Below are 11841 nucleotides of genomic sequence, written 5' to 3'. Positions count from 1 at the left end.
AGCTAACCTGTCAGCTAACCTGTTAGCCAACCTGTCAGCTAACCTGTTAGCTAACCTGTTAGCTAACCTGTTCTACTGCAGAGTAAAACAGTAAGAACTGTCGGTCTACACTTCACATGCATAAAGTCACTTCAATAAACATTGAAAATCTGACAAAAACAATCTGACCAACTGGATTAAAAGTGTTTAAGACCATCAAACAAACGTAGATATCAGACAAAGATAACCAAAGTAAACACAAAATGCAGTTTTAAATGATGATTTTATTTATCAAAGAAAAGGGACTGTCCAAAGCTGCCTGGTCCTGTGTGAAGTAATCGTCCTCTAAACCTAGTACCTGGTCTGGCCGCCCTCAGCAGGAACGACTGAAATCAGGAGTTTTCTACAACTGTCAATGAGTCCTTCACATCTCTGGAGATATCCTGGCCCACTCTTCTTTGCAGAGTTGGAGGGTTTTCCAGCATGAACGGCCTTTTTAAGGTCATGCCACAGCTTTTCAATCAGATTCATGTCCAGACTTTGACTGGACCAAAACCTTTGTTGTTGTTTTCTTTAAGCCACTCAGAAGTGGACCTGATGGTGTGTTCTAGATCGTTGTCCTGCTGCAGAACCCAAGTGTGCTTCAGTTTGAGGTCATGAACCAGATGGCCAAACATTCTCCTTCAGGACTTTCTGGTAGAGAGCAGAACTCATGGTTCCACCAATTGCAGCGAGTCGTCCAGGTCCTGAAGCAGCAGAGCAGCTCCAGACCATCACACCACCACCACCATGTCTGACTGCTGCTGTGATGGTCCAGGTCCTGAAGCAGCAGAGCAGCCCCAGACCATCACACCACCACCACCACCATGTCTGACTACTGCTGTGACGTTCGTTTACACACACCTTCCAAAAAGTTCAGCTTTCATCTCGTCAGTCCGTTGAATATTCTCCCAGAAGTCTTGGGGATCATTCAGATGTTTGTCTGCAGCAGTAAGACGAGCCTTGATGTTCTTGGTCAGCGGTGGTTTTGGCCTTGAACTGCTGAACCGTAACTGAGGCCAGGGAGGCCTGCAGGTCTTTAGATGTTGTCCTGGTTCCTCTGTGACCTCCTGGATGAGTCGTTGCTGTGCTCTTGGAGTCATTTTGGTCGGCCGGCCTCCTGGGAAGTTCCACCACTGTTCCATGTGTTCTCCATCTGTGGATAATGGTTCTCAGCGTGGTTCTCTGGAGTCCTTCAGCTTTAGAAATGGCTCTGTAACCATGTCCAGACTGATAGATGTCAGTTACTTTATTTCTCTTCTGTTCTTGAATTTCTTTTTGTTGCAGCTTTTTGAGACCTTCTGGCCGACTTCATTCTGTCAGACGGGTTCTATTGAAGTGATTTCTTGACTGAACAGGTCTGGAGGTCATCAGGCTTGGCCGTGGTCAGAGAAGTTGAACTCAGCTTTCCAAGAAATGTAATGAGCCACAGTTAATTCATGATTTAATTACTTTTTCCACACAGAGCCAGGTAGGCTTTGATAGCTTTTTTCCCTTAAAACATGAAATAATCATCATCTAAAAACTGCATTTTGCGTTTACTTTGGTTATCTTTGTCTCATGTTTACATTTGTTTGATGGTCTTTTAATTTAAGTGGGGGAAATATTAAAAAAATAAGAATTCGAGAAGGAGGCAAATACTTTTTCACGGCCCTGGATATTAAAATTGAAATAAAACTATGAAAGTAATTTAAAACTACATTGAAGCTCATTTTCAAACTAAATTAAAACGTATATTTAAACTGGATTAGAATCATATAAAAGGACAATTTGCTTTAAATTGGAATAAAACTCATATGAGCTGGATCCAAAGTTATTTTCAAACTAATTATAAGTCAGAATTAAACTAAGTAAAATTTAGATTTAAACTGGAATAAAACTCATTTAAACTAAAACTCAAACTTCAGCCAAATTAAAACTGATACTAAAAAATAAATTAAAACTCAGACATACACTTGATTTAAACTCAATTAAACTGGATAGCAACTCTGATTCACACTGGATTTAAATTTTGATTTAAACTGGATTAAAACTCAGATTTAAACTGAATTTAAACTCAATTAAACTGGATAAAAAGTTATTTAAACTAGATAAAATCTGTGATTTTAAACTGGATTCAAACTCAGATTTAAACTGGACAAAAACTTTGATTTAAACTGGATAAAAACTCCAAATTAAACTAGATTAGAATTTAGCATCAAACTGGATTAAAACTCAGAATTAAACTGGATTACAACTCAGACTTAAACTGGATTAAAACTGTGATTTAAACTCAGTTAAAACTCTGATCTAAACTGGATTAAAACTCTGATATAAACTGGATTAAAACTCTGATTTAAACAGGATTAAACTCAATTAAACTGGATAAAAACTGATTTCAACTGGATAAAAACTGTGATTTAAACTGGATTAAAACTCTGATTTAAACTGGATTAAAACTCAGAATTAGACTGAATTAAAAATTCAGGCTTAAAGACCTGAAGATGGAAACAGGCTGAACACTGAACGCTTTACTGTCATTTATGTAACCTCCATCCAGAAGAAGCCTGATGGTGAAATAGAAATAAATAAAAATCCAAAGTTGACATGTTTTGGAGCTGAACCGATGCCGGCTGTGAAACAGATCCTCAGCTTAGCGATCATCTTCATCACATAGCCGTCATGCCTGTGACTGTAAAGCTCAGCGCACAGTAATGAAGCCGGCTCAGACTGTACATGTTGTACCGGAACAGAATGAGGGGGAACAGGTTTGGGGGAAATGTCAGGTATGAAATCATGTATCGTGTTTTGTGAGCCAGCGGAGGATAAAAGAGGAGAATCTGAGCGACGGACAGCTTCAGTCGGACCAGAGCAGGACCTGAAGGACCTCTTCTACCTGGACGTCCAGAGAACCTTCAGCAGGTAACATCACCTGAGTCACTGGAGCTCGACATCACTGGGACTGCTGCTCCTGCAGAACCGTCTTTATTCTGCACAGGAACGAGCTTTATTCCACAGTATTGGGGTCTTTGTGACTTGATTTATTACAAATCTGTGAGAAATTTTAACCTCTGAAGTCCAGCGTGATCTCTTCACCGAGGCCTCAGACGTGGGGAGAAGAAAATTTGAATTTTTTTAATTTAAAAACTCTGCTTTAACCCACAGAAAAATTCATGTTTAAACTGGATCAGAACTCAGAATTAAACTGTATTAGATCTCACATTTAAACTGAATTAAAATTCATATTCAGACTGGATTCAAACTTGTATCTAAACTGGATTAAAGCACAGATGTGAACTGGATTAAAATTTAGGTTTAAACTGTATTAAAGCTCAAATTCAAACCAGATTAAAACTCAGAACTCAACTGGATTAAAACACAAATCTTAACTAAATTGAATTTATATTTAAACTGGATTAAAGATCAAATTCAAACCAGATTAAAATTCTGATCTAAACTGGATAAAAACACATATCTTAACAAAATTAAATTTACATTTAAACTGGATTAAAACTCAGAACCAAACTGGATTAAAGCTCATATTTGAACTGGACTAAAACTCATATCTTAACTAAATTAAATTTATATTTAAACTGGATTAAAACGCAGATGTGAACTGGATTAAAATTTACTTTTAAATTGGATTAAAACTCATATTTTAACTAAATTCAATTTATATTTAAACTGGATTAATTATCCTGTTATAATTGTTTTCTTTGTCCCAAATAATCAAGACTTTAAAAAGAAGAACGCCACGATTGTTGGAGTTCATTTATTGTAATTATTAGTTGTTGTTTTTTTAAATAAACAGAACTTTTACAGAATCATATTGTTCCATAAGAACTTTGTCATTTTTTAGCCTTGGTTCCTTTTTTATTTTATTTTTTTTTTTGCAAACTTTTACGAAGTGAAATTCAAATTGTAATGTTTCAGATCATGAGGCTGGAGCTCAATTTCAGTTTATTCAAAAAGCTGCATCCTTTTGTCTCATGCTCCTGACTTCCTGTCCTTTAGCGAGCAGCCTGATAGATATCCACAGTCAGTGTGAATTCTTGTGCGTTCTTCATGGTGGACCAGCTAACATCTGTAGGAACAAGACGAGAGATTGTGGAACATCTGGAACTGTACACTTTTCTGTTTTCATGAACTACTGAGTGATAATCTAAACATCTGGAAGGAATTTATTATAATTTAGGGGTCTCCAGTGTCCCCGCGGGTATTTTAAATCACCAAAAATATTAAGAAATAACGTAGTTTGTTGGCAATAATCTATAAGCTTTCAAATTTAAGTAATAAAAAACTAATTTGGGCAAAGTTGAGTATAAGCATAAACTATAAAAATGTACATTGTGCTGGGAAAATATAAATATAAAATGTAATAAATAATAATAACAGAGTTGTAATTGTGGTGGATGTAGCTGTTGGAGTAAATCCAGATGTGTCTCCTCCAGCTCTGATCATCATGTTGCTCCTCCTCCTCCTCCTGGTTCACCTGGCAGGTAAGAACCCGTCACCTCTCCTCCGTCTTGTTTCCTGACCGACGTCACTCACCGACCGTCTCCTCGTCTGCAGGAGCTGCTCAGGATTTCACTTTTCCTGCTCGGCTGAACGCCAGCGAGTGTCCCGTCCTGTACTTCGGAGAACTCTACACCTCAGTTTACGTGAGTGGAGCAAACCTCCGAGGACGGAGAACGTAGGAACGTCAGCGGTTCTTATTCTACTAACGAGTGTTTAAAAGGGTCCCGTTAACTGGATTTAGATTCTGTAATACAACATGAAGACGTTCTGTTTGGAAGAATCAAACATACAGAGAACATTGAGTGCTAGAACCATCCAATATTGAAGGACATGAAACCTAAAGTCCACATGAAGGAACCAACTTGAACCCCTGGATGACTGACCGCTCAGTGAGCAAACCTAGAATTAAATGTCCAGCATTCAGGTGAATCTTTACGCACCAGTTTCAGAATGTTTTGTCATCTGAGGCCTCCATAACATCTGGAAAACGTTTAGAAAATGTTGTTTCAGAACGTTCTGCCATTAAAAGTTCCACAGAAGAACGTTCTATACTGTGTTCCCTGCCACCTTCACTATATCAGAACGTTCTGTCATGTGAGGTCTCCAAAACATCTGGAAAACATCTCTGAACTTTGTTTAAGAATGTTCTTCCTTTGTTACCATGGAACACTGTGGAAACGTTTTCAGATTCTGTAATGTGTTCCCTCAACAGCATCCCAAAACATCTTTAGAACATTACAGACCAAATGTTCCACCTTTGTTAGTATCTCACAGCACAGGAACGTCTTATAAAGAACGTTCTGTCGTCTGAGGTCTCGATAACACCTGGAAAATGTTTTTTAAATATTGCTTGAGAACGGTCTTCCCTTGTCATCAATGGTGAAATGTTCTATAGAAGAACGTTCTATAAGCTGTTCCTCCAACAGAAACACAAAATGTTCCACCTTCAATACATCACATTACAGGAACGTTACAAAACGTTCTTCCATCTGAGGCCTCGATAACATCTGGAAAATGTTTGTTTGAGAACGTTCTTCCTTCCATCATGGAACACTGTGAGAATGTTCTATAATGTGTTTTCTCAGCAACATCCTCAAAACATTGCAGACAGAATGTTCCACCTTTGTCAACATATAACGTTACAGAAACATTTTACAAAAAAATCTAAATCGTCTGAGGCCTCAATAACGTTTTAAAACGATTTTTTAAAAAGTTGCACTGAGAACATTCGTTATTCTAGAACATCGTCTATGTTCCTGACAATGTTGCAGCTAAAAATTAACGTTGTGGGAACGTTCTCTGGTGGCAGGGATCTGTTTTTCTGACGTTAAAGGCAGTTTGATGAGCTCCATGAGCTGAGCTGCAGATGGTTCTATCTTCTCAGGTGAACGTCACCGAGGGGAACATCGCCGTCTGCTTCAAAGATCACTACAGACCAGGAGGAACCGGGAACGACTGCTTCCTGACGGCTCAGAGAGGATCGTCCGCCGGTCGCTGGTCCGCTCAGGACTCGGTGGAATCGGCGGGTTCCGATTACCACCAGAACCTTCCTCAGATCAAAGCTGCTTCAGGATGTTCCTTCAACCTGCAGCTCGGAGACCAGACGAATCCCGCTAAGGTGTCTGAGGTTCTGATTCATCCGGATGTTGAACTCGGGAACTTTGAAAAACGCTAACAGTCTTGGCATTTGTGTTCCAGATAAACATCACGTTCCGCAAATTTGGCACCCAGTCGGCTGCACAGCTGGTTCTGGATGAAGGGAACCGGACCGTGAGTACACGAAGGAGGCGGTTCTGACTCTATAGGACAAACTGTAGAACATCATAAAGGAACCAACGTTTCTGGTTCACGAGTTCCTGTCACCTGAGTTCGACGGATGAACAGACGAGAGTTGTTTTTTTCAGCTAAATGAACCTAAAATGATTCGACTAGATGAACGTTGTTTCTCTGTTTCTGTCATTTCTGAATTTTAAATAGTCCTGAAGAACATTTCAGATTTCCACATCATCATTTTTTCTGCTTCACTTTCACCGTTTGTGTGTTTAAACAGGTTTCTGCAGTTTAATTCCTCATAATTCTGGTTCCACGTATCATTCATTCAGTTCAGCACGTTTACATACTTCATTATAGATTCTTAAACTAACTTTGAAATGTAAATCCATTGGTGACTCGTTAACCTGACGTTTAACAATCCGACAGCCTTGCTATCCGACATAAAAGAAGGTTTTACATTTAGTGTCGGGTTTTCTGGAGCTCTGATAATCCCAGATATCCTGAAGTCTCTGTAGTTGTTTTCGAAGCTACTACCTTAAATTAAAGGAGGTAAAACATTATTTTCAGCTGACGTACAAACATAACCATGAAAACTCCAAACCTGACGCGTTGCTTTAGTTCAGGCAGGTTGTGATCTGCTGATATCTTTAGTTTTGGTCTTTATTTATTTAGTTTTTATCCAGTTTTGTCTTTTATTCGCTGCGTCTGCGTCTCGTAGGTCATTACTCGTAAACCCTCACCACCGCGGTTCGTTTGCTGTCGTTTTAATTGTGTTGCTGCTCTGCAGGCGCTGCAGGCCGACGTGCAGGTCGAAGGAGAGGTTGTGCGTCGATGGAATGGATCTGGCTATTACCTGGACACCAGCGGCTGCAGACGCTCCGGTACGCAGAGTCAGAGAACCGCTTTTCATTTCATTCATCCAGCTGTTGAGGTTTCTGCCTCCATCCAACACATCCAACGTATTTAGTTGATGATAGATGATATTCTGATTTTACTACTTTTCTAATTTGCTGGGCTTCACTTGGAGAATGTTTATATATATATTATTTCAAACTGTAGTTTATTGAACAATTTACTGTTATTTCACAGATATTCCCTGTTTAGTCACATTACAGATGATATCTATAAAATGAGAGGATAAAGGATCCATTCATGTACATGTTTATTTTATAAAAATCTGTATTTTTATAAACAGTATGTTGGGTTTTCTCACGTTAATCCGCAAAATTACATTTTATTATTTGTTTTACTGTATTAAATCCACAAAAGACGTGTTTATTTTGCAGATATTTGCTTTTATTTGAAAGTAAAATTATTTATATTAAACCTGTTTTTTAATCTGCTGATTTACAGATTTTTTTTTTGTCTTACTTACAGATATCTAGTAAAAACACTCAAAAATTCATGTTATAATTCAACAAAAACAGGCCAAAATTCTCAATAATGTCCACATTAAAAATCTGTGTTTTTATAAACAGTATGTTGGGTTTGTTGGGTAAGTCCGCAAAATTATTATTATTATTATTTTAACTGCAAATCCACAAAAAAACAAGTTTATTTTGCAGATATTTGCCTTTATTTGGAAGTAAAATTATTTATATTAAGCCTTTTTTTTTTAATTCTCTGATTTATAGATTTTTTTTTTTTTTTTCTTAATTAGAGATTTTTTTTTTTTTTTTTTTTTTTAATTAAAATTTTTTATTTCATTCATCGAGTTAAAACAAAACAAAACAAAACAATTAAACATGACAGAAACACTCCTGAATGAACGGGAGCAGAAAGAAGACGGGATGACATCCAGTAAAAACGCAAAAAAAAAAAAAATAAATGACGTTAAAATAAAACTAAAACAGGCCAAAACTCTCAATAATGTCCACATGAGAATTTGGAATTTTTACAAATAGGAATTAATTCTTTTATAGTAGAAATAATGTTATTTTACAGTTAGTTGACTTTTTTTTTTTTTTTTTAAGAAAATGTAAGTAATGATTGAAAATTGTACTATTTGACTGATTTTCCAGCTTTAGAGAAACCTGCTGACTATGCAAATAAAAACAACGTGTCACCGCCGTCACACCAGAACCAGCAGGAACCTCAGAGACCGGTCCAGATATCTTCACGTGTTGCTGCTTGGTGTGGATGAGTCGACCCTTTAAAGCCAGTTCATCTTGTTCTAACGTCTGGGTTTGTTCCAGGTGTGTTCTATGAACCGGGAACAGCTGCGTGCGACTCTGAAGCCTCCTCCATCACCTGTGATGCGACGTCTGTCCTCAGCACCGCCGCCTGTGGCCCCGGAGAGCGTTGTCACGGCAACGGACAGTAAATAACCCAGATTGATATCTCCATAACGAGGGTGGTCAGTGTATGTATTTGTTCCCATTCCCTTGGCTGTGCTGATTTTCAGGTGCACCTGGATGGCCACCTGCACCGCCACCGCCTCCACCGTCATCGACCTCCACGGCAACGTCACCTCCGTCCCCGACCGCTGCGCCTACACGCTGCTGGCCGAGGCCGGAGTCCAGGTGCTCGCCGTTTTCCGGGAACGTCGCCGCTTAGACGTCAGTTTCTTGGACCGAGTGATCCTCCGTCTGGACGAGCAGAACGTTGACATCCAGCTGGGGCAAGGAGGCCGGGTTCAGGTAACAACACACCTGTCTGATCAGGAATCAGGGCAGACGGAGACGTTTCCTGTTTGTGGCGAGTTATCCTGCAGCAAACGCAGTGTTCCAGTGACATGTTACTAATAAATAAAATTAATAATAAGCTCAAAACTGCAGTTCCTCTAACGTCCACTAGAGGCTCCACAACCAGGTCAGTCCTCCACAGACCTTCATGTTAAAATGTCCAACTTCACAGCAGAAATAAACACGCTTACAGCCTGGTACGACAACTGTTTTGGTCTTCACAGCTAATTTTCTTCAGTCACAACAAAAGTACAGGAGGTGAATTTATGGTTTCTGTTTCTTCAAGTCTACATGCGACCTAGATTTCGTCGCCTGCCCGAGTCTGCAGCTGTTCATGCAGGAAAGCAAACGCTCGCTACGAGGAGATTCTCCATCATCCACACCTTTAGAACTCACCGTGGAGTAGTCGCTGCGGTGGAGCTTTGATTTGTTCCTGGTTTTGAAGTTCTATCTTCTCCAGACATCTTGTGCTTCGTCGACCCACCGATCAGCACACCTCAGATACAAACACTGACCCGGCGCTGCAGTCCAGTCCTGGACAAAGAGTAACGCCGCCAACGAAAACTTGCCATAAATTTAGGATTTAAAATAATTTAGGGTGCCCGTATAGCTCACCTGGTTGAGCGGGTGACCCATGAACAGGGGCTACAGTCCCCGACGCAACGGTTGTGAGTTCGAATCCCGCTCATGACCCTTTGCTGCAGGTCTGTCCCCATTCTTCTCCCCCCTTTCCTGTCTCTCTCTACTGCTCTAAATAAAGGCAAAAGCCCAAAAAAATATATTTAAAATAATTTAAAAATCCTTAAAACGTACAAGGGATCATTTCTGTTTTTGTCCAAATTAATGTTTCAAATTACCTCAATGTCATTTTTAAATCTCTGAAAGATGTTCTGGTTATTTCTGTAGAATTATTACTGGAAAAGCGTCAGAACATAATCACTCACTTGTTCCTCAGGTTGGTTCTTGTAGGTTCTTCCAAGATGATTTCTGACACCTAACTTGTCTCGTAGCTTTGAGAAAATCCGTTAAAATAACACATCAGAACGAGCGGATCGATCAGGAACGCTGTGCCGTGACTTCTGGAAGCCATTCGTTGTGTGATTTTTACGAAATTTGCCAAAAGCTGCGTTAAAAATCCCCGTTGAAATGAATGGGAGGTGCTAAAACCAGCTGTCTGTGGAACAACTCTGGAAGGAAGTATAGAAGAAACTTCATTCAGAGTTTAAACGGGTCACAAGTGTTTGATGGTTTTTATGGTTCTTACACAGTCCTAGTTTGAGTTTTATGAGTTCTTTGAAAATCCAGAATTTTTCTTCAATCCCACTCAAACTTTCCTGAGTTTTCTACTCAACTTTAACATCCGAAGTGCAAAGCAATAGTCTTTATCAACATCCAGAATTGGTTTGAAGATTCCAGTTTTGGATATCTACGGTTCTGTCTACTGGTAAATGTTCTGATGTCTGCAGACAGGAGGCCGTCTGAACATAGAACCAGCCCTTTAACTCTCCAGCACCACGAACAAAATGAGCCATAAAGTAGTTTGACTCTGTGTTTTCTGCCCTCCGCTGCAGCTCAACGACACCGATCTGATCCTGAACGGTTCGCCTCTGCAGCGTCACGGCGTCGAGCTGCTGAAGGACCGGACCGGAGTCGCTGCTAAGATCCTGTCCTCCTCCTTCAACACCTCGGTGTTCTTCGACGGCTACACGGCTCAGATCCACGTGATGGGTACCGAACAGCCGCCGGCACGCCGTCGCACAAATGTGGTTTTTGACACTGAAATCTGATCGATGACAGTTTGTAGGTTTTCTGAAACTGAGAATAAAATCATTTCAGCCATGAAAACAGAATCCACAGGAACAGCAGCTTGTTGAGTCCACAGGAGGCTCTGGTAGGTTTGATCCTGCAGGAATAGGAGGGATGAAGGACGCTGGTGGTTGAAATGTCCACTAGAGAGCAGGTAAAGAACCTTAAACCAGGATAAAGTCCAGCGTGTAACCACAGAGCAGCTCCAGTTAATGTAGAAACACTTTCAGATTATTGGCACTGCTGGAGGAGGAGATGCAGCGTTTGTTGAGGTGCAGGGTGACAGGAGAGGGTTTTCAGTTTGTACGGTGGCCTGTTTAGGACACTTCAGCTCTTCACTGTGCGCCTGTTTGAATCAGCATCTGACTGCTTCTTCTTCTCTAAAACCGTCCAGGATCAGGTGACAGACCTCTGCAGGGTTTATGTGGAAACTCCAGCAGAGCTCTGAGTGAGCTGAGGCTCTACGAGTTCAACTCCTCCAGGTGAGTCCGTCGTCACCTGGAACGGGCCGCTGTCGGAAAAAAGACTAGAAGAAATACATTCATTCAATGTTTTTGTTAATAAATGTCTCATTTTAAAAGACTGCAAGTAAATCTGTTTAAAATTATCAAACTAATACGACTTTTTTTATTACAAGGCATTAATAAAAGGAAATATTTGTCAAATTACAAGAATTTTCTGAACTTATTTTAACAGTCTTAAATTTATTTATTTTATTTTTTTAAAATACAGCTTAAAAAAATCTGTAAAACGTTTTTGTGGTCATTTTGTATGTTTTTGTGGTTGTTTTTTGTGTATTTGTAGTTGTTCCTGTGTTTTTTGGGGGTTGTTTTGTGTGTTTTGCAGTTGTTTTGTGAGTTTTTCTGGTCGTTTCGTGTATTTTTGTAGTTGTTTGTGAATTTCTGTGGTCATTTTGTGAGTTTTTGTGGTCCTTTTGTGTTTTTGTGGTCGCTTTGTGTGTTTTTGTAGTTGTTTTGTGAGTTTTTCTGGTCGTTTTGTGAGTTTTTGCGGTCGTTTTGTGTGTTTTTGTAATTCTTTTGTGTGTTTTTGTGGTCGTTTTGTG

The 11841-nt window shown here is 39.6% G+C and overlaps 1 protein-coding gene across 1 annotated transcript in view; it reads left to right on the top strand.

Moving 5' to 3' along the window:
• The first annotated feature begins 5881 nt into the window (after nucleotides 1-5881).
• Nucleotides 5882-11841, top strand: part of LOC103368549 (uncharacterized) — a 14775-nt gene continuing 8815 nt past the window's right edge. Inside the window, exons 1-7 of the mRNA XM_008296955.1 lie at nucleotides 5882-6133; nucleotides 6214-6285; nucleotides 7076-7169; nucleotides 8484-8607; nucleotides 8693-8927; nucleotides 10544-10700; nucleotides 11173-11260. Coding sequence (XP_008295177.1) covers nucleotides 5882-6133; nucleotides 6214-6285; nucleotides 7076-7169; nucleotides 8484-8607; nucleotides 8693-8927; nucleotides 10544-10700; nucleotides 11173-11260 — 1022 coding nt within the window. The remainder of the gene's footprint in view (nucleotides 6134-6213; nucleotides 6286-7075; nucleotides 7170-8483; nucleotides 8608-8692; nucleotides 8928-10543; nucleotides 10701-11172; nucleotides 11261-11841) is intronic.

This window comes from Stegastes partitus, unplaced genomic scaffold (assembly GCF_000690725.1).
Source record: "Stegastes partitus isolate 25-593 unplaced genomic scaffold, Stegastes_partitus-1.0.2 Scaffold1171, whole genome shotgun sequence".
Classification (NCBI taxonomy): Eukaryota; Metazoa; Chordata; class Actinopteri; family Pomacentridae; genus Stegastes; species Stegastes partitus.
This window is presented reverse-complemented; position numbering and strand designations above follow the sequence as displayed.